Source organism: Castor canadensis, chromosome 5 (assembly GCF_047511655.1).
Source record: "Castor canadensis chromosome 5, mCasCan1.hap1v2, whole genome shotgun sequence".
Taxonomy (NCBI): Eukaryota; Metazoa; Chordata; class Mammalia; order Rodentia; family Castoridae; genus Castor; species Castor canadensis.
In genome coordinates, this window is record NC_133390.1 from 1030902 (window position 1) to 1053801 (window position 22900).

At 51.7% G+C, this 22900-nt stretch overlaps 1 protein-coding gene across 4 annotated transcripts in view; it reads right to left on the reverse strand.

The window, feature by feature from the left end:
* Positions 1 to 22900, reverse strand: part of Col18a1 (collagen type XVIII alpha 1 chain) — a 56735-nt gene that overhangs the window by 32148 nt on the left and 1687 nt on the right. For all 4 annotated transcript variants that reach the window (XM_074072475.1, XM_074072474.1, XM_074072473.1 and 1 more), the window contains exons 2-3: positions 6085 to 6629; positions 646 to 732 (exon numbers count right to left, since the gene is read on the reverse strand). In XM_074072475.1, coding sequence (XP_073928576.1) covers positions 646 to 732; positions 6085 to 6629 — 632 coding nt within the window. The remainder of the gene's footprint in view (positions 1 to 645; positions 733 to 6084; positions 6630 to 22900) is intronic.

Consider the following 22900-nt stretch of genomic DNA (forward strand, 5'->3'; position numbering starts at 1 on the left):
AGCCAGGCTCTGGTCAAGAGGTGTCTGTGAGGTGTGTGGTAGGATGTGCCTGGGGTGTTGTGACAGTGTCTCTTCTGGTGCGGTGGCTTGTCTTCTTGTCCTGCCCTCCAACCTCTGGGAGTTGATGGATTGTTTCCCTTAGGTGTCCTGTGATTATGCACACACCCTCCCTACAACCACACACAACACACAAGACACTTACACCACACACACCATATACAACACACAGATGTACACATATCAAACACACGCCACACGAAGACACACACCACACATAACGAACAGACACACACCATATAGCTACAACATACATAAACACATAACCGTACACATACAAATCACATGTACTGACACACCACACACAACACACACACGCACACGCATGCACCTTTCACCATGGTGATCTCTGGGGGAGGGGAGTGGTTCCACCATTCATTTATTTTCTGTGGTTTTAAATGGAACATTCAAGGGGAGGAAGGCTCTGTCTGATGCCCCAGGAGTGGCTACAAGGCTGTCCCAGGTTCCTGGCACTCAGAGCAGCATCTTTTGGGCCCTTCTCCAGCACATGACCTGAGGGCCAGCCCTCTCCCCAGGGCCCGCCTCCCATGGCGGGGAGAGCCTTGCCCAGCTCAGGTGGTCACTCACCCCGTCCTCGTCATCGTCCTCCTCGTCCAGGCAGTGCACGGGGTTCACCCGAGGGTCTCCACGCACCTTCAGCTCTGCGATCATTCCCTAAACAGAAGGAGAAGGTCAGGGAGGCTCCTGAGACAGTGCTTCAGTGCAGAGACCTCAACTCATGCCGGCCTGGCCCAGCCTGGTGTGTCTGAGCCACAGCTCCAGCAGTGAAGGAGGGTAGGGGGGGCTCCCAGGGAGGCTCTCAGGAGAAGTGGCCTAAGCTCTGGGGCTTCTGCCCAGATTATACAGGAAGATGGTCTCCCAGACAGCACTGCCCAAAACAGGGACACATAGGTCCTAGTGGGGAAGTGACAGATGGCTAGGGCCAACGCAGCAGTCATAACACGTGTGACTAACATCCTGGAAGAGACAGCCAGGCCTCAAGGAGCCACGGGTCTCGTCAGTGCCACATGGTTGTGCTTCACAGGTGCCAAGGAGTGTCTGCCTCAGACCCTGGGCAGAGCGAGGGCTTTTCATACTCAACAAAACCCAGAAGCCGCACAGCACTTGGATTGAATTTCAGGTGCCGTTCCACTGGAGTGAACCTTAACTGCTCTCAGCTGGCATGCCTTGCCCTCACAGATCTTGGCATGCTCAGGTGGCATGGAAAGCTGCCCAGGACTCTGGAGATGAGGACAGGGCCGTCACCGCCCTGTGACCAGCTGAGCCCCAGGGCCCATGATGCACCCTGGGCTGTGCAGGGCAGAGCAAGGCAGAACAGGAGCAGTGTCTGCAGACCGCACGCAGTCATGTGCCCAGGGCCTCCCTGCTAAACTGTAGGCTCTGAATCCCAGGCGGTTTCAAGGCCACACTGAGGGAGGCCAGCAGGATCAGGGTCCAGGCCCATGACACAGGAAGCATGGGGGTGGGGGACTTCTTGCTGGTCAACTTCCAGGTCAACAGCAGCATTGCCCAGGAGCATAAAACTCAGGCAGACAAAGCAGGGCAGGGTGCCTTGGCCCAGTCACAGCTGTGCAGCAGGAGCTGGGTACCAGCAGCAGTGACTGAGAACCCGCAGGGGTGGGAGGAGCTGGGGTTAAATTGTAGGACACTGCTTCTCAACAGGTCAGCACCGTTCTGGGGGGTAATTTGGGAAGTCTCTGCGATGGAGGAGGGCCTGGGGGCTCCCCATACCACATAGCTCCCCCAGACCTGCCTACCGCTGCAGGCCACGCGTTCTTCAAGGGCGGCCGGCACCTGTGATCAGAAGGAGCCTGCAGAGGGCAGGAGAGCCCAGCGTTCTGCCCTGAGTCCACCCTCACACCCGGCCGCCCTGGCTGGAGTGCTCCCAACATTCAGTGGGTGAGATGTCAGTCGTGCAAAAGCCACGAGACCCATTGCAAATGGGTCTAGACCCAAAAGTTATGAAATCCAGAGACATCTGAAACTGAAGGATCAGGATTTCATTAACGAGGATCGTGTGAGACGCTCCCTGCCCCACACTGTGACCAGAACCTGTGTGTAAAAACCAGGTGCTGAAGCCATACTGGGGGACCACCTGGCTTATTCCCCGCTGCTCCAGAGTCCCATGGTCACAATTCCCCTGTGACATCTGGGGACACAGACTCTCTGCCCTATCCCTTCTTTCTCCCTTAGCCAGGAAATGCCACATTCTGGTAGGGGACAGTGGAGGCTGAAGGAGCCATGAGGGATGAGACACAGCCTCTCTCTGCTCCACCGGAGGCCCAGCCTCCTTCTCCCACTTCCTTCCTCCACCTCCCCGGCAGTCTGCTTCCAGCTGCCGGGCCACATAGCCTCTCTTGTGCTTTCTCACATTCTCCATGGCACATGGTTCTGCCTGGTCCCTCCTCCCACACTGCACCCAGCCTGATCACACAACTTTCTTCAATCTTCCCATTGGTGTCACTGAGAAAATTGCATTGATGCTGTGACATCAGGCCTAGGTCGTACCACTAGCGAATGTCACCTCAGCTGAGTAAAAGAGGGCTTCAAAGTGCTTCTTAAAAAAAGGTGGGGCCAGAGCCACGTGGCAGTAACTGGCACCTGGGGCCATAAACAGAAGGTGGACCCAAGGGTATCCCATGCCCGCTCCGTCAGGAGAGGTCTGGTATGGTCAGGTTTGGTGGGCATGGCGGGAAGGACACCAGGGCGGCATTCCAACCCTTTGCTGACTGCTCTGTCCCCGACAGGCAAGGCCTGTTCTGGGGGCAGGAGCCCGAAGTTTGTTGGTGTGGCCATAGCTGCACCTGAGGAACAGTTACAACCTAGTGGAAAGAATGCACACTGAACTTGAGGTCCTCATGACTGAGGAAGGACTCAGGGAAAGTGAGAGCTGTCTGTGTCTTGCCCTGAGTGGGGTCTTGGTCCTGGCCCTGTGCCTGTTAGATCAGGAACCAAAGGGTGGAGTCTAAGGAGAGCCACAAAAGACACCCTGAGCCAAGAGGAAGGTAATGCACGGGTGAGTGCTAGCTGAGCATGTGTAGGTCCTGGCTTCCATCCCAGCACACACAGACACACACAAAGAAAAAAGCAAACTGAGAGGATGAGGACACTGAGGCTCCTCTAGCAAGAGAGATTAACACAAGAAAAATGCAACGACAGTGTGTGATATAACAGAAAAGGGCCCTAAATTGAGCTAGAGAGATGTTTTAAGGAAAACACTAAAAACCGGTAGGGTGAGTGGACTCCTGGGAGACACTTATCACCAAATTTGAGTCAAAAAGAGTAAACCCCAACAGACAAATGGTGCTCAAGAATCAGGGGGTGGACATTAGATCAAGGGCAAACACAACAAGGGGATTGGACTTTGAGCACATGATAAAAGCGAGAGCACACAAGGGAGGGGTGAGGATAGGTAAGACACCTAAAAAACTAGCTAGCATTTGTTGCCCTTAATGCAGAGAAACTAAAGCAGATACCTTAAAGCAACTGAGGCCAATAGGAAAAGGGGACCAGGAACTAGAGAAAAGGTGAGATCAAAAAGAATTAACCTAGAAGGTAACACCCACGCACAGGAAATCAATGTGAGTCAATGCCCTGTATAGCTATCCTTATCTCAACCAGCAAACCCCTTGTTCCTTCCTATTATTGCTTATACTCTCTCTACAACAAAATTAGAGATAAGGGCAAAATAGTTTCTGCTGGGTATTGAGGGGGGGGAGAGGGAGGGGGTGGAGTGGGCGGTAAGGGAGGGGGTGGGGGCAGGGGGGAGAAATGACCCAAGCCTTGTATGCACACATGAATAAAAAAAAAAAAAAAAAAAAAAGAACCAGGGGGTGGGCACAGTATGGCACACCTATAATCCCGCACTCCGGGAGGGTCGCAACAATGAACAGGTCTGTCAGGGGCAGTCTGGATCCAGCTCAGAGTGAGTTGACTCCCTGAGCGGCAGGAGGGCTGGGTGGCCTTGCCCCAGAGGACTCAGAGGAGCCCCAGTTCCCTCCTCGCTTGCAAATCTCACTTGAGTGATTCCTTCCCAGGTATCAACACAAGTCTGAAGAAACCTTGTGCTAAAGCAAGCTTGTCTTTTGTTCTGCCACACCACACACTTCCTTCTCCCTGGCTGGGATTCGATCTAAAACCCATGAAGAAAATTCCTGAGACCTGAAGTCCACAGGGATGGAGCGAGCCAGGCCGGTGAGGTCAGCAGAGAGGAGCCTGCAGCATGCTGCCCATACGACGGACCCACCAGAGCCAGGCACAGGACCCAGAACTCCCACTGCTTCTGTCCTTCCAGCTGGCCAAGGGTTTGCTAGTCGAAAGTCATGGGTGTTTTCCCCAGACCTGATTTAAACACATAAGCATTTAAACAGCCCAGTGGCTTTTTAAAAAGTGAAAAGACAAACAAAAAGTGGGAAATAAAATTTTCAACACACACAACTGAAGATCAGTTCCTTTCAAGTATAGTTTGTGTAAGACATGGTTGAACCCATCACCCCCAAAGATGCAAGACCACAAACAGGTCAGTCAAAAAAAGAAGTACAAATGGCTACACTGGTGAAAAAAAATTCCTCTTTAAACAGTCCAAAAGATGCAAATCCAAACTCCCAGAAGCCATCTGCCCACATGTCCAACTGACAAGCCTGTTTCACCCAAAGATAGCCAGGCCGAGGGATGGTCTGCCTCACTGCAGGATGGCTGCGTCCATCCGACTCTCTGCTAGCACCAACGGGGTGTGGTCAGCACCCCACACGATGCTTTGAGGTTCAAGTATGACAGACACACAGACTTATGGGATTCTCCATCCCCAACCCCTAGATATGCCCGAGTCAAGCTGGGCCCCTTTGTGGGCCCAACTTGGTGTTGAAGTCTGGGTGGCTCCCGAGCCCTCAGGGTTAAAAGTTTCTGCCAAAGGTGGAAGGTCAGCTTTCAGAGCACTGGTCACCAGGACTTAGAACAACTTCTAACAAGCAGCCCTTGTCTGAGCCATAATCAACCATCTGTCCCGTGGGGACGTGACCTCACTGGCACACACAGGGTCTCCTGTGTGGACCCGGACAGGGGTGTCCCAGCTGCAGACAGCTGGAGTAGTAGAATTCACAGGCCGTGAGTCAGTGCCAGCCGAAGGCACCCACGCGCTGTTCCCACAACGCTGGGACTCCAGCTAGTGGTTCCAGGAAGAGGTTCCACAGCCTGTGAAGTAAGACCACCAGGGAGTTCCCAGGGGTACAGGGGACAGCCTGTCACACATCACCACTGGGGAAGGTCCACCCAAGCTGCTCTGAAGTGAGTCACACATCCCGGGGTCACAGCACCTTGTGTTAAAATATCCATCAGCCAGCACTGACCGACTAACCTTGGTCTGGACCTCAGTGTGAGCCCCGGCCCCTGCTGCCAGCAGGGCATGGCCCTTACAGGGGCAACACACGCAGAAAGACCCCATTTGGTTGCCAGCATCAATTGTTAATAATATTTTGTTTGGGTTTTAGGTTTTTTGTTTAAGACAGGGTCTCACTATGTAGCCCAGGATAGATTCAAACTCATGACCCTCTTGCCACAGCCTCATAGTGCTGGGATTATAGACCTGAACCACCACACCCAGCTTTTAACAAGGATTTCTTTTTGTAGGTCAAGTAGTGGCCTAAATTCGGCTCCACACTTACCTAACCAAGGCTTGGAGCCCCCAGGTCACACACCTGGGAAGAGGCTCTTGACCTTGGCAGGTTAGGAGTCCAGTAACAAGATGATCCCAAGAGGCCTCCTGGGGATTGGGGTTCTCAGAGAAACTACAGAAGCTCAGGTGACCCTTCCAGAGCCACAGGGGGAACCAGGAGGATGAAGAACCTACCCATCTGCACTAGATGCCAGACTGGCCTCATCAGTGGTGGGTAGGGGGGGTCCTCTACTCCCTGAAGCTACAGCACCAGCTGGAGGTGCCTGCTGTCCCTTTTCTCGTATGGACGCCCCTCCCATTGGCCAGTCCCCAACACAGGATGGCACAGGGTATACCTGAAACTTATCAGGATCTGCTGCTCCAGCCTGACCAATGAAGAGGCCAGCGCCACGCTCCAGCTCCAGGCCCTGTAGAGACCGAGCAAAGTGCACCCTCTGGAACTCCTCGCAGTCCACATAGAGCGCCACAGAGCCACCATCCACACTGAGTGCAAAGCGCGTCCACTGGCCAACGAATGCGGGCAGGCGGAAGCTGGCGGCCGTGTGGGTCTTGCTGGCACCTGGCTCTGTGTAGAGTAGCGAGATGTGCTGGTGTCCGTCCTGCACCTCTGAGAGCTTCACTCCCAGGGATACCACCGCCTGAGCTGCGTCTGTGATGGCAAACAGCACCCCTGCATCCTCCGTGGCCGGGTGGACATGGAACAGCATGGAGAAGTCATGGAAGAAGAGTCTGGGGAAGTGATACTGGGCCACCTGACCACTGTTGGCATCTGGTCCAAAGACATAGGCTAGCCCGACGTCGGGGTCCTCGATCTGGGTGATCTGCTGGGGTGGGGGCTCCCCGAGGAGCTGCAGCAGCCCCACCTCCTCAATAATGTTCTCTGCAAAGACAAGGACATTTGGTGAGGCAGCTGTGGAAGAAAAGGCCAGGGAGCCACCATGGCACCCCAGGAGACATAGGCCAGCAGAGGAGAAAGGAGAAACAGAGTCAGCAAGGGCATATCCACATGCCTGCTCCATCCTGGTCCTCTGAGCTCTGGTACTCAGTGACCAGCAGGCAGTCGCCCACTCAGCCAGGCCACTCCTTCCCTGCATGGGCTTACAGTCAAAGCAGGGACACCCAAGCTGGAGCAAGGAGCTGGGCATGGAACCCCTACCCGCTCCCCAATCTCGCTCTGGCCCGACAGGAGCAGCACACACTGGGGATTAAAGACATCTCTCCACTGTGGGAAGAGGGAAACTGTACACCAAGATGTCCCCTGCACACCAAGTGCCACGCACACCAAGTGCCACCCACACCAGGAACCAGCCTGATGACAAATCAAATCCCAGAGATGCAGGACACAGAAACGTGGTGGCTCCCAGAGCTGTCCTTCTTACGCTCTAATTTCCTCATGGTTTACAAGTTCACACTGACACAGAGTCCCATCCCGCTGTCCCCCAGGCCTGTTGGGGTGCTGGCTTGGGCATTTCACAGGGTGTGGGGTGACTGGTCCTGTGTGGGAGGTGTGCATATGGGGGTCTCCTTGTCTCCCTGCTGCTCCTCATGGGCTGCCACTGCTGCCACACTGGGAGGACCAGGTGAGGGCTCACCCCTGTAGCCCCAGGCAGCACAGCTCCTCTGAAGCACCTCTGAGTCACAGGGATTCACTTTGCTCATTTCTCACTCCTCATACCCACGTTGAGCCTGACATCACCACAGAGTGAGCACTGCCTGTCCCCTTCCAAGGGCCACCAGTGTCATCAAACAAGTGCTCTCATGTGACATGTCACTACAAGGTGCCCCTCAGCCACATGAGCCCAGACTGGGGACACAGCCATGGGTGCCCATGTGATCACCCTCAGAGGCCTGACTCTTATAATGCCTACAAGGGTCTTAGCTGAGCCCTTGGGGCTGAAGGTCTCTGGGGCTGGGCTCTTAGGGACCAGAGCAGTGGTAGAAACCAATGTGGCCACTGCTGGACACAGGTTGGGCAGGTACTGGTCTCCTGGAGGGGTCTTCCTGGAACATGCACCATGCCCGGCAGTGTCTGGACTGGAGGGCATGGTCTGAGGCTTTTCTTCAGGCATTCCCTACCCTCCTGGCCAAAGTCTGGGTGTGGTCTGCTCCCAACAGAAAGTGTGACAGTCACACAGGGAGGGGACACTGGGGCAGCAGGCAGGCTGGCTGTCAAGAGCTCCTCTGCAAAGAGGCTGCTGATGTGCAGGTGTCCTGAGGGACTACAGTGAGCCAGTGTGGCAGGTGTGAGTGTGTGTGCGACTATGTAGGAACACTGTCACAGGCCAGGCTCCAAATTTAGGAACAGGCTGACCAGGCTTCTAGGCAAGGTAATGGGAGGAAAAGCGAACCTTGACATCATAGGACGAGTTGTGTCAAAGAGCTCCTTAGGAACCAGAAGGAGCCAGAGCTGCCACAGAGCACGTCCTCCTGGGCTGGTAGCAGCACGGCTCTGTGTGTCCACATGGGCAGGCTGACTTGCCATCTGTGACTCCCCATGGGCCTTAGCATGTGCTTGCAGCTTAGCCCTGTATGCTGACCGGACATGGAGTTGGCCAGTGCAGGTGCACAAGGCCTTGGGGGACACACCTAGCCAGAGCATCTGCCTCTCTGAGGCTGAGAACAGCACAGACTGGCAAGCCAGTCATGGGCCCCAGAAGGCTGGAGGTCCCTTCCCACTTGCAGCCAGACACCTTGGTCCACCCCAATGGCATCTGTTATGATGATCCATTTTTGTCACAGGGCTCTGTGACCACTCAGGGATGCTGTAAGATTAGGAGTGGGGCTGTGCACGCCTGCCTTTATGGTAGTGATGAAGTCACACCCTTTCTCCAGGGCAGCAGAATGTCCCCAGTCCTGCATTAACTCAGCACACAGGTTGCAGCAGCTTGCCGGCCTCCTGGGCTGGAAGACACCAGCATGTTACACAGTGGCCTCCGAGACCCCAGGGACACAAAGCTGGCCCTTCCCCAAGTTCTCCTACTTCCTCTCCAGAAATTCCTTTCACTTCCATGGGGAGTAGCCTCCGAATGCCAGGACCCTAAGATCACTGGCTCTGTCCTCGGGTTACAGGCACTGCGAGTCCAGAAGGTCACTGCCTTCCACGCTCAGGGGCTGGACCAACTGTCTTGAACGGGAAGCCAGTTTCCCTCCAGGGAGCAAAGGCCTGAGCCATGCTCTGAGAGCTCAGAGAAGACCTTCCTAGGAATGAGGAGGGTACCCTTAGCAAGAGGACCCCCCTCCCCAGTTGCCCTCCTACCTTCAGATCCAGGAATCAGGGACTTGCCTGGCTGAAGACAAGCAAGCAGCTATGGGTGGTTCTGGAAACCTGTGAGTTTTCACACGTGGCCCCTCTCACTATACGCAGGACACACCATAGACAGTATGCCACACAGGTACGGCCAGGGCCTGGCTCAGGAGAGACCTGGCCAGGAAGGACTCCCCTGTGGCCCCAATAACTGGTGGACGCTGGCCCTGACAATGCCACAAGCCCCCTGACTCCTCTCCATCCAGAAGCCCAGGAGTCCCTTTCCAGGAGCAGCTAGGAGCACCAGACCCTAGGCAGCCAGCCCATTTCCTTTGAGACGCTTGACCCTCTCTGCCAGCTCATCCAGCAGGGCTGAATGGGGGAACTGAGGCAGGGTGCCCCCTGCTCCCATCCCCCGGACAAGGCTGGGCTCACCCAGGTTGTAGCAAATGTTACAGAAAGACCCTTAACTTAGAGACCCTGGAGGTGGAGCACCAGGCTGGAAGGTGTGCCTGCTGCCATTGGATAGCTCCAAGGACCAGACCCTCCTTTGACCCCAAATCAGGTCCTGAGTGGGAGCAATATCTACCCACTGTGGGGGAAAAGGCTCCAAGCGGGCAAGTCCCCTGAGGAGCTACACGTAGTAAACTGTATCCCTGACAGCCATGGTGAGCACACTATAAACAAGCTGACCCTTGCCCACCCACAGTCCCCATGCACTGTGTTGCTCCCGAGCCCTCAGCACCCCAGGAGGCTCCCTGAACCCACTTGCCAGTCGGCTCCCAAAGACATTGCTTGGGGACCCACAGCCCCTGGCTGCCTGGTTTAGGACAGGTCTTGGGCTGCTGGATGACTGTTAAGTGTCCTCACCAGCCTCCCCACCCTGCACAGCGAGGATCTCGCCACTGTCTGCGTGGAGTCTGGCCACTGCTCCCAGCCCTCAGGTGAATGTCAAGTTGGCCAGGGAGCCTCTAGTTCAGTACATAGGGGATGTGTGTCAGAGCTGCCCAGCTGCAAACCAAACAGTTCCTACAGAACCTGCAGAGAAACTGGCTCTCACACTGAGCATTTCCCTCAAGCCAGGAAGAACCACACCAGCCCCTCACTCTTTCCCTCTCCTAGGATCTGTTCGGAAATCTGCACCCACAGCACGATGGAGTATGTGTGGGGTGGGGAGAAAGGGTGAGATACTCAGGGCCAAAGGCATCTCCAGTGCTGGACCTACCCCTCAGGACCCAGTGGTCACCAGCATGTGGCTATTAAACCCAGAACTAGGAGAAAATTCCAGCAAGCATCCTGGCATGCTACTGCCACAGACCAAGCCCTGGGGCACAGCTCAGGGAAGCTGCTGTGACGCCCCAGATTAAACAGCCCATGGGAACACTGGTGACATCCACACCCACTGCCTGTTCAGCTACAGCAAGTAGGAGGCCACCAGGCTTAGTGTGAAATGTCTCTGTGGACAGCTTCAGGACACCTCAGGGACCCCGCACCCTCTGTTTTAAGAGGTGCACACTTAGGGTCTTCATGGAACCAAGAAGCCACAACCAATCCAGCATGGGAGGGAAAGGACAAAGGCCACAAGAAGTCACAACCAATTAAAAACAAGTGGGGAGGACAGGTTAAAATGTGTCAACAATCAGGGTGCATAGAGAGCTCTCCTGTGGAGTGTGAGGTACACAGCGACCAGGTCGGGCAAAGAGCAAAGATCAGAGAAACGTAAACACAAAACAGCAGCACAACAAGGAAAATCTAGCAAAAATAAAATTGACAGGCTAAGGGAAACACCAGGCAAACCATTACATTACAAAGTAAGCATTGCAACACTAATATCAGACAGAGTTCAGGTTGAAGTCATCTGGGACAAAGGGATGACATGTTTAGACAGTCTGCTGAGATCTGCAGAGTAAGGTACCATGGATGTGCACCTAGCAACGACAGGTATGCACAGCAATGCGGAGGAGCCCTCATTTGTAATGACAGGCCCTGAGGCTCCCCTCAATCCCCTTTCCGGTTATAATGGAAAATGACAGCCTGGCGAAACCCAGAGGCAGAGACTTTAGGACCTAAAAAGTATTTACAGAAAGCGCTGTAACTGTTACTTTGTTACACAGTAGCAATTTGAACTCCTGGGGTGGGAAGGACCCTAATCTTCATAGCAAAAGAAAACATAGAAGCAGAGAGAACTGAACGCTGACTGGGAGAGGAAAACCAACCTGTGTGAACGGAGACGCACCTGCCCCTGGGTGGAGACCTGATAGCACAGGCTGACCCCTTTGTAATATCAAAACCCACAGGCAGTGCTGCCCAGTAACAGCCCCGATGGGTACTTCTGGTGACCTAGGAGAGAAAAATGCCCAAAGATGCCCAACAACGAGGACACTTTGATGAGGAAAGCTGGGTGTTCCGTAAGGGTGGGGTCCTGCCTGAGCAGAGTTGTCCCCCAGGACCCAAATCAGGCCCCACCAGGATGCTGGGCCACTGTTTAATAAACACAGCAAGAATGGACAATACACCAGCAAGTCAGGCAAATAAGCAGGTCGTTACAGTGTAACCTGTGACAAAGAGAAGCTGAAACGCCTAAAGGTGCATCAGTGGGCCGGGGCTGTGGAAAACGCCAGAAGTACAGAGCTTCAGGAAGAACAGGGGGTTTCCCTGGAGAGACACGTTAGTCAGGAAAGGGGGCTTTCACCTGCAGACTGTGAGCCCACGTATGCACGGTGAGAACTGCATGTCCCTGTCCACATGTGCACCCATGCACACACGCACACACGCAGACCCTGATAGGCTGAGTAATGCCCCAGAGACGCCCACGTTACAATGGACATTACGTTACGTCGAGGAGCTGCTATAGGTGGGACTCAGATGGACCTTGAGAGGTCATACCCAACCTAAGCTCACACGTGTGTGTCCACTCCAGGCTGGGACGGTTCCCTTCAGGTAGGGGCAGCAAGGGCTCTACACCTGCCAAGTGCCCACATGTCTCCTCCCCTTCTTGACATAGTTCAGGTGGTACCCAGGCTAGCCACTGGAATGTAATCCAATCTAACAGGGCCCTAAGACCTGACTTTCCCAGGAAAGTGTTCCAAAGTGGCTTCCCATAGGATCTGGGAAATGGCAGAGCTGGAAGCACTAGGAATGACCTCCCTGACCAGAGGAGAACTGCACTGTCCAGCAGACTCTTCTGGGATCTGGAGTCGACCAAAGGCTTGTGACTACCAGCAGAGGACTTGGCTTCTGGTCGTCCAGAACCTGCCTAGCAGCAGTTCCCCTGGGCCCAGTTCCCTGGCAGGTGGTTCTACACAACTTTCTGAAACAGTGTCCATATAGCCTGCAGGAGCCAGCATGGACAAAAGGACCCTCTAAATACGTGGTGTGGGCTATGGTCACTGATTCAGCTTTTGATTACAGAGGTGTACACAAGGAGGTGGTGCTATGTTCTAATAACTCCCAGTTTGTAAGTCACCCTCCTGCAGCTGGGTGACTTCAAGAGGACTTAAAAGGCAACCCTCCAAACCTTTTTAACCACTCTCATTTTTCTGCTATTCTACTTCTGGGAGCCCAATATTGAAGTCTCAAAGGCTGCAAAACAGCTACAGATTTGAGTAAAATTAGGGTAGTGTGCCCAAGGGAAAGGACAGGCTCAGAAAAGTCCTCGGGCCGGCATAAAAGCAAACAAAAACAGCAAACAGTAGGGAAAGAGGAGAATCTGAGTTCCAGAGTTGCCATATTATCAGATCCAAATGTCCACTTTTCAACAAAAAGTCACAAGGCGTACAAAGTATGGCACATTGAGGGAAAAAGTAACTCAACAAAATGTGTCCCTGAAAATGACCTGACAGAAGCTCCTGACAGACTTTAAAACAACTGCCTGAAAGACACTCAAAATGAAAATGTGGAGAAACTCACGGAATGCTGAACAGAATGGAATTATCCACAAGAAAACCAAACAGAAACCAGAAAGAAGTTCTACAGTTGAGAAGTACAGTAACTGAATTAAATTCACTGCAAGGATTCAAAGGTGATGTGAGTGAGAAGAAAGAACCAATGAGCTTGAATGCAGGACAATGGCAATGACCAAGGAAAGAGAAAATGGTCACAGGACCCTAGGACACCATTGCATGTCCAACGTACACATTGGGGGAGACCCAGAAGGAAAAGAAAGAAAGAAAAGACAAGAGAGACTATGTAAAGAAATAATGGCTGAAACGTCCCAGGTTTAATGAAAGACATGAATATAAACGTGAGCTCAAGGAATTTCAAGTAGGATGAACTCAAAGAGACTACACCAAGGCACACGGCAATAAAACTTGAAAGACAAAGGCCAAGAGGGAATCCTGAAGCAGCAAAAAACAACTCATCACATACAAGGGACCCCCAACAAGATCATCCACGGACTTCTCATCTGAGGCCAGAGGCAACGGGCCAGTCTGCTGTGTCCCTCAGAAATGTCCTACAAAAGCAAGGGAGGAGTGACACTTCCAGGTAAACAAAGGCTGGAGACGTTTGCTATCACTGGGTCCCCCGCAAGAATGCTCGAGGGCAAAGGACAGAGGCAGTAATGCAAGTCACATGAGGAAACAAAACTCTCAGCAAAGGCGATGCGTGGACGATCATAAAAGCTATTGTTATTCTAGCAATGGTTTGCAACTGCACATTTTGACTTCTACGTGGTTTTTCTTGTGTTCTACATGGTTTAAGAGATTAATAAACCTGAAAACATAATTATACCTTAAAACACAATGCACCATTAAATGTAATTAGTCTCAAACCTCACCTTATAACTTTGGGTTATAGCTTCACATTTTCTTTTCTACATAACTTGAACACATTTCAAAGAGTTATCGATTTATGTTTTGGGGCACGCATGACTTAAGTCATGTGACATCAACAACCAGGATGGGGGGGGCAGTGAGCGAGCAGCATTTTTATCCTGCTGAAGATGTGTTGGTGTGCATTAAAATTAGAGTGCTATACCTTTAGGATGATAAACGTAATTCCTATGGCAACCACAGAGAAAAGTAACAACAAATAGTCATAAAAGGAAACAAATTTAAACATTTCCTTATGAAAACCAACTAAACAAAAACGCAGTAATAGTTACAGGAAAGGAGGGACATTACCAGCAATTGCTTTAAATGTAAAGGGATCGAACTTCACTCTAAAGACACAGACAGCCAGAATCCTGCTCTGTGCTCTCCATGAGAGACTCACTTAGATCTAAAGACACAAATAGGTTGAAAGTGAAAGGACGAGAAAGGATGGCTATCCCATGCAAACAGCAAGAGACGAAAGGACTTTAAAGATTACAAGAGACAAAGAAGGGAATTATAGTTCAATGCAGGAATGACAGTTAGAACCATTTATGCACCTAATAACAGGCCATCGCTTATATGAAGCAAAAATGACAGAAGTGAGGGGAAGTAGACAGCCACCACAACCGTTGAGACGTCAATATCCCTGTCCGTGATGGACAGAGCAACAGACAGAAGATAAGGCTGCAAAACACAATGACCCGGCTCACAGATATGCACAGAACATTCTACAAGTGACCACGGCATGCAAGTTGTTCCCTGAACTTTGCATGTGACACTTTCCAAGGCAAACCATGTCCAGGCCACAAATAACCCTCGATAGACAACACATAAAATATTCTCCAACCCCAATGCGATTAGGTGAGAAATTAAAAACAGGAGTAAAACTGGAAAGTTTTCAAATTTGTGAAAATTAAGTAACACTGTTTTTTAAAAAAAAGAATAGTTTTCTTATCTTTTCCTTATTTGGTGGCACTAGGCGTTGAACTCAGGGTTTTGTACTTACAAGGCATGCGCTCTATTGTTTGAGCCACACCTCCAACAACTGTGTCTACAACCAATGGATCAGAGAATCAAAAGAGAAATGAGAAAATACTTAGAAACAAGAAAGATGAAAGCACAACACACCAAAACTTATGGGACAAAAGAGAAGCACTGCTAAGGGGGAGAGTATAGCTATAAGTACTTTATTTCAAAACTAAAGTATTTTTGAATACTTTATTCACGCCAGGTGCTGGTGGCTCACGTCTGTAATCCTAGCTACTTGGGAGGTTGAGATTGGGAGGATTGTGTTTCAAGGTCAGCATAGGCAGATTGTTTGTGAGACCTCATCTTCAAAATAACCAGAGCAAAATAAACTGGAGGTGTGGCTGGAGGAGTACAGCACCTGCTTTGCGAGAATGAAGCCCTGAGTTCAAATCCCAGGTCCCACTAAAAAAAAAAAAAGACAGATTCCAAATAAATTAAGGACCTAAAAAGAGAAAAAAACTGAACCAAAACTAGCAGATGAAAGGAAATACAGCTTAGAGAATAAACAAACACATAGAAAAACATTAGAGAAAAATCAATGAAGCCAAAAGTTGGTTCTTTGGAAGATCAATACAATTGATAAATCTTTAGCTAGATGGAGCAAGAAAAAAAGAAAGAAGACTCAAATAAGAAACAGAAACAAAAGTGGAGACGTCAGTGATTCTATGGAAATTTTAAAGGGTTCTAAGAATGCACTAAGAACAAGTTTGTGCCATGAGGAATTCCTAGAAACACAAACCTACCAAGAGACAGAATATATTTGAACCCATCTGTAACTGAGGAGGGAATGAAAAATAAAAAATCTTAACAAGAAAAGCCTGGGGCCTGAAGGCTTCACAAATGGTGAATGGACGTTCTTCCAACACTGAATGAAGAACACCAACTCTCAAACTTTTCCCCCAAAACAAAAACATTGAAGAGGAGAGGACACTCTGTCTCATTCTATGAGGTCAACATTACCTTGATCCCAAAGCCAGACGAAAAGAAGAGGAAAAACTACCCAAATATCCCTTGTGAACATTCGTGCAAACATTCTCAACGAAACACTAGCAAACTGAAGTCACGAGCGTAGTGAAAGAATTACACACCATGACAAAGCGAGAACTATCCCCAGGGTGCAAGGCCAGTCACCATAGCAGTGCCACATACACAGAACGAAAGAGAAACCACACAATCATCTCAGCGGGGTAGGAAAAGCACTTGACAAGAGTCAGCATCTCACGAGAAAACCACTCATCCGACCTAAACCACCTCCACACCACTCAGCCACCAAGGAAAATGCCACGGCAAATGCTGTATGCGGTGGTGGAGACTGAAAGCCTTTCCTGTAAGCGCAGAAGCGGTTCAGGCAGAAGTGGGAGTCCTACTTAAAACAAGGCGGGGAAAGAAGCCAAGGCAGCAAATGGAAAGTTCAGTGATCTGTGCACAGACGATGGGATCTTGCTTATAGAAAACCCTGAAATTCCACAGCGAGCCTGTTGAACAGTAAGGGAACTCAGCGAAGCAGTGGGACACGTGGACGCAGAAGTCACTGCATTTCTGATACAAACAACAAGCAGTTGCAAAGGAAGGCACAGAAATAATTCCACTTACAGTAACAGCAAAAGGAAGGAGTTGTTCAGGACCCAGCTCAGCCAAGAAGGTGAAAGGCTTGTATGATGAAAACCACAAAACATGGCTGGAGGAAGCTAAAGACATACACAAATGGAAACACTTCCCACGTTCGTGGGCTGGAAGACTTAAGTTGTCAAGATGTCTCAAGTCCATTTGTGCTGCTAACAAACCAACACAGACTGGGCAATTTATAGAAACAGAAAGGCATTTCTCCCAGCTTGGAGGCTGGGAGTCCAAGGTCAAGGCATCGCTAGTGAGATCTGGTCTCTGTTTACACAGCCATGTTGCTGCATCCTCTGGAGGGGAGAAGACGTGTCCTTGCGTGGCAGAAGGAATGGAAGAGCAAAGAAGGGTGTTCATGCTATGTGTGAGGTCAGGACCGTCGTGACTTAATCACCACCCAAAGGCCATACTCCCCCGCCTTTTTAGTTGTTGGTAGTACTGGGGTTTGAACTTAGGGCTTGCAGTTGCTAGACAAGCACCCTACCACTTGAGCCATGTCTCCAGCCCACAAAGTCCATCCATGCCTTGTAATGCTGCTGCATTAAGGTTAGGTTCCATCATGAATTTGGGAGGGATGCATCAAACTATAGCTGGGATAAATATCGCCCTAGAGGACCTTCAGATCCAATGCAATCTCCATCAAAAATCCCAAAGATGACTTTTTCCCAATATTGAAAAGCCAATCCTGAAATTCATACAGAATCTCAAGGAACCCCAAAGATCCAAAACAACCTTGAAAAAGAACAGAGCTGGAGGATGCACAAGCCCTGATTTTCAAACTTCCTACAAAGCTATATTCATGAAAGTGTGGCATTGGGATAAAGACAGACATAGGAGCTCAGTGTGGCAGTGCACACCTGTAATCTTAGCAGGCCGGAGGTTAAAGCAGGAGGATCTGGAGTAGGAGGCAATTCTGAGCTACAAAGCGAGACCCTGTCTTGGAGAAATAAAAGTGAAAACAAAGACAGGCATATAAATTAATGGCACAGAGGAGACGGTGCAGAAATAAACCATCACCTATATGAGCAAATGAGTTTTTGCCCGAGGGGGGCCATAGAGGATTACTCTGGCACTGTTCTCCTGTGGAAGCAGACGACCACGGCCCATTCATCTGCTCATAAATCTCCCTTCTGTAATGTTATATTGAATTTGTCAGCTAGATCTTCATATGTGCAATAGTGGAAGTTTCTGCCAATTTTGACCAGCAACAGACACAGCCCCCACAGGGGAGGGACCAGCGAGCTCAGGACTGCTGAGGAAAGGGACTGATCAGGTGATTGCTGACAACATGCCAAGACCACTCAGTGGGGAGGGGGCAGTCTTTCAAACAGGGGTGCTGAGAAAACTGGGTGTCCACACCCCAAAGAATGGGACCTGACTTATCACCATATTCAAAAACTAACTCAAAAGGGATCAAAGACCAAATGTCAGAACTAACTATCAAAGGTCAAAGTTTGGCAGTGACTTTTGGGTTACGGCTGGTGTGTACACAAGCAGTAAAAAACTGGGCTTCATGAAAATTTTTTTACAATTTTATATCAGAAGACAATATCAGTAGAGTGAAAAGTAGCCCACAAAATGGGAGGAAATATTTGCAGTCATGTAACTGATAAGGGACTAATATCCAGAATATAAGAGAACTCTTCAGATTCAAGAAGACAAATGGCCTGATGAAGAAACGGGCAATGGACTCTATTAGGTGTTTCTCCAGTAAGCAGATGAAAAACACTCAGTACCACTAAGCACCAGGGAAAAACATATCAAACCCGCTATGAGATATCATCGCACACCCACTAGGATGGCCAGTGAGGTGGCTTTCTGGCCTAAAAAAGCAAAAAAAAAAAAAAAAACAGAAGGAAAACACAGAAAATAAGTGTTATGTGTCTGATGAGAGGTCAGCATCCAAATGGATGAGGAAACCATCCAACTCAACAGCAAAAAAACCAAGCAAGCTGATTTAAAAATGGGCAAAAGACCTAGGAATGGCCAACAGGTATGTGCAAAGGTGGCCAGTGTCACTAATCATCAGAGAGATGCAAAAAAAAAAGCCTAACAAGATGTCACCTTGTACCTGTCAGAATGGCTAGCACCAAAAAGACAAGAGATAACAGGTGTCGGTGAGGATGTGGAGAGGGAGGGACACACTGACGAGAATATAAGCTGGTCCAGACATTAGGGGAACACGGGTTCCTCAAAAAATTCAAAATAGAACCACCACGTGACACAGCAGTCCAGTCCTGGGTACCTACCCAAAGGAAATGAACTCCCCGTGGTAGGAGACTCATGCACCCCACGTTCAGAGCAGCACTGTCCACAAGAGACAAGACATGGAACCAGCGCGGTGTTCATGGGCAGACGGTAAGGAAAACGCGGTGGACGACACAACGCAATACAATTCTGTTAAAAATGGGAAATCCTGGCATTTTGAAAACATGGATGACCTAGTGGACATTATGCCAGGTCCAGAAAGACAGATACCTTGTGATCTCACCCATCTGTGGAATCTGAACAAATTGAACTTGTAAAGCACAGAGTGGAAGGGTGGGTGTCAGGGGCCAAGGATGCTGGAGAGATGGGGAGATTTGATCGCAGATCAAAGAGTTCCAGTTACTCAGGAGGATAAGTTCTGCAGACCTACTGGGACAGTGTGGCAACTGCAGGTAACAATTCTGTGGACTCAAAATCTGCTCAGAGAGTGGGTCTTAAATGTCTTAAATGGTAGACAGTTGTAACTGTGGGAGGTGAGGGGTGTCTTAAGTAACTGATCACAATGCATCGCTGTGTGTAACCAGCACACTGCATACCTTAAACCTACCTCAGTGCCTGCAGAACCTCACAGGACCCCCGCACCTCCAGGGCTCTGGCGTCTGGGCCCTGGGCCTGGACGCCCCAGTGAGTTGGCACTACAGTTGGGCTGGTGCATCTCAGAGGAATGGACCAACCGTGGGAAGCTCAGCCAGCGTCACACAGAAAATATTTGCAGGTTGCCAAGAGAGAGAGATAAGCATTTAGGTATTTTTCCATGGAGGTGGTCTTGTCTCCTTTGTGAATCAAAGTTAAATAGAAACTTCACGTTAACTGAAGCGTTCTAAAGAACAGTAACATTTTCTAAGCTAAGGAGGGGGCATTCTCGGGGGCCCAGAGGGAGGGAGCCACTGTCAGACTGCAGCACCCATGGGCTGCCACAGCACGAGGCCAGCAGAGGCCCCTCAAAATGACCTCCCAATGCCCGCAAGGTGCCAACATGGTCCACAAAAGCTCGGAGAGATTCAGTAACTCCATGTATGACTTATAGGAGCACCAAGAGTGTCTGTGAGCCACAAGGCAGACGTGGAGTCCACAGCCCTGGAGCTCACTTGCTCGAGTTAGAAGACCAACACGGGCCTCCTGGGTCAGAGCCCACCTGCCTGTGGGCTCCCTAGGGAATGCCACCTGCCTCCGGTGTAGTTCTCCCGGCCAGGAAGGATTGAGAAAGGGCAGGAGAGGTGCAGAGCAGTGTCAAGCCTTTACCCAACCTCTGTGTCACTCATAGGCCCCAATGGGACAGCCGCGGAACTTCCTGGAGGCAGAGGGAGGGCCAGTGACCAGCCCTGACCACTCGCTCGCTCTGGGCAGCAGCAGGGGGATGGTCCCAGGGACACAGAGCAGGCAGAGGCGAGGACCCTGGCTGCAGTAACCTCACGCGCCCCTGTGTGGGGCCTCACTTCCTTTCCTTCTGTAGCTACAGGGCACCTGGACTCAGTAAGACCTTCACAGGGGCTGTAGCTGCGTGCTGCCTGGCTCCAGCCTTTGCAGGTGGCTCCCACGGAGCAACCTCTCCTTCCTAACCTGTCCACACCAGCCACATGCTGCAGCACAACCCCCCAACCCCCGCCACACACACACACACTCTGGCACCAGCTGCTCCCCTCATGCTCTCTTTCAAGAGATCACAGAAAGGGACATGGGAGAGGGGCTGAGAGCCTGGCTGGACAGTGAGTGCACAGGCCTCAGCGTGGTGTGCAGGACAGGGGCGCAGTGCCAGATGTGCAGGACCTGGTGTGCTGAGCGGTGTGCAGAGCAGTGTGCAAGGCCTGGTGGGCAGAATGGCATGCAGGGCGGTGTGCAGGGTGGTGTGTAGACCACACCCAGTTGGCCCAGCTGTGGGGAGGGGGGCCTACAATACAGGGTATGTGATGAGGAGGGACTACAAATGGGGAGCACCACAGTTCTGGACATGCCTGAAAAGGAGGTGATGCACACTCTGGGGTCTTCCTTCCCTTCTGGGGTTCATTCTCCTCAGCACACGGGCCTCATCATGTAGCCCAAGGACCTCTCTGGCCCTCAGTGGTTGGTGTCACTGTGCTGGAATCTGAGCCTGGCAACCTCCGCTCCCTAGGACCTCACGGCCATCATTGAGGGGTCAGGTGCCACTGTGGGGGAGGGGCTGAGTTCCCCCTCCAGTTCTTTCCTCTCCCTCTAGGGCCTTCTCTTCCTCCTGCCTCCTGACTTCATGCTAGTATAGGAGTGTCTAGTCCAGCACAAGAGCACAGCAGGAGCAGGGTGGAGGGGACAGAAGAGCAAAACAGAAAAGCCTGGTGGAGAGGCTAAGAGGCCAGAGGATGGGAGGATCCCTCCCTACCCCGAATCTGGCTCGCCAAGGAACCCTCCCCAGTTAGCCATGCTTGGGAAGAGGTCCAGTGATGTGTACTGCTCCCCTCATGGTCCGTTTGTGCTGATGGAAGAGTCCCCCAGGACCTTTCTGGGATCCAGCTGCTCCAGATGTTCAATGACCACTGGCTGACCAGCCAGCTGCAGTTAGGGACACTCCTTGCCTCACGTGGCTCTGTCTGGCCTCACTGGTGTAAGGACCACCTTGTACCAGCCCAGCCTTACCCAACAGGAGTCATAGGGCCTTCCCAACAGCACTATGCAGGACCTGAGTTCATTCATGACCTGCAGCTGCATATGAGGCAGGCCTGGCCTCCCTCCCTTGGAAGTAACCCTCCTGTTCCTGCAGTTCTCGTCTGCTCAGATGGGCTCCTTGAGGAGAAGGTTGGGGTGGGCTGTGCTCCAGCTGCCAGGGCCCCCCTGACAGGATGCCTCCCTGGGAGATTGCCCTGCACCTACACTTTGGGAGAACAGCCAAGGCAGGCTCAGCAAGCTGGGGGGACCCGGTCCTGTGTAACACCCTAAGCTGGCTCAATATTCAGCTATTGAAGAGGTAGCTGCCCACTATAGTTCCAGCTGTCCTCTGGATGAAATCTGAGCCTAGGCCCAAGGGAGGCCTCTTCTTCCCATACCCTTATTCCCAGCTCTGAGGGGTCCCTGGACTTCTGCACACCCTAAGACCCCCCAGAGCAGACCCTGTGCACCACCCCCTGCCACTCCTGCTCATACTCACCAAACTAGAGCCATGGGTCACCCTCTGAGCAGTCTTCCCAGCTCACCTGTCCCCCTTGGTCCCAACCTTCATGTGTTTCTCTCTTATGACCGAACACCATCCCTCATCAGCCCTTGACTCTGCCTGCTGCGGCCCCTCCTTCCTGCACCCAAGGCTTGCACATTGTCTATGGAGACGCCAGGCCTTTGCTGAGCAAAACTGGCTACAGACCTGCCAGGAATGACCCGTTTGTCCCCCTGGAGCCCAGCAGAGTGGCAACCAGACACAAATTCCTCTTACAACACGGCCCCACCTCAGGTCCAGCACAGCTGCCCAGTTCCAAAGCCTGATGACCAAAGGTCAAGACTATTTCCCTACACGGAGAGGACAGATGTCCACCTCCTGTAGGATGACCAAGGCTGCCCAGCACAAACAAGAGCACAGGGGTTGGCACAGAGTGCCCCTCACAGACTTGGCCCCCCAACAGATGGGATTTGCTGCCAGGGCCCTGTTCTATCTGCTCCTGCCCCTGGGAGTGCCCCTCTTCCCTCTTCTGTCCCCACCTCTCCCTACTGCCCCGCCAGCAGCAGGAGGTGATGGGGCACCATGGCGGTGGAGGTACAACCCCCAGAGTAGGGAAGCTGCACGCTCCAAAGCTTCAGATCCAAGCCGGGACAGGTGCCCTGTAAGCATACACAAGAGGCTAGGCCTATACCCCTCCCTGTGTGATCTGCCCCTGCAGCCAAGCTGGCCTGGGCAACAGAATGTCGGGCAGTGCAGCTTTAATGGCTGGAACAAGGATGAAGGAGCCAGACTTGGCAGGAATTCCAGCTCCCTCAGGCAGGGCTATCTCAGAACCACTATGAGGACTAAACATACTAAAACACCAGGGAGAACCTGGACAGGTGACATCCCAATTCACCTGCTGCTGACCCATGTGATCATGTCCAGCCCCCTTCCCTTTGAGGAGCACCACACCCCAGCACCTCCCTGGGCAGTGCTACTAATAGGCTCAGAGAGGCTCACATAGCCCCAGCTGAGCTCACCTAAGGCAAGAGGAAAGGGAAAGACAGTGGCCGGCCAGT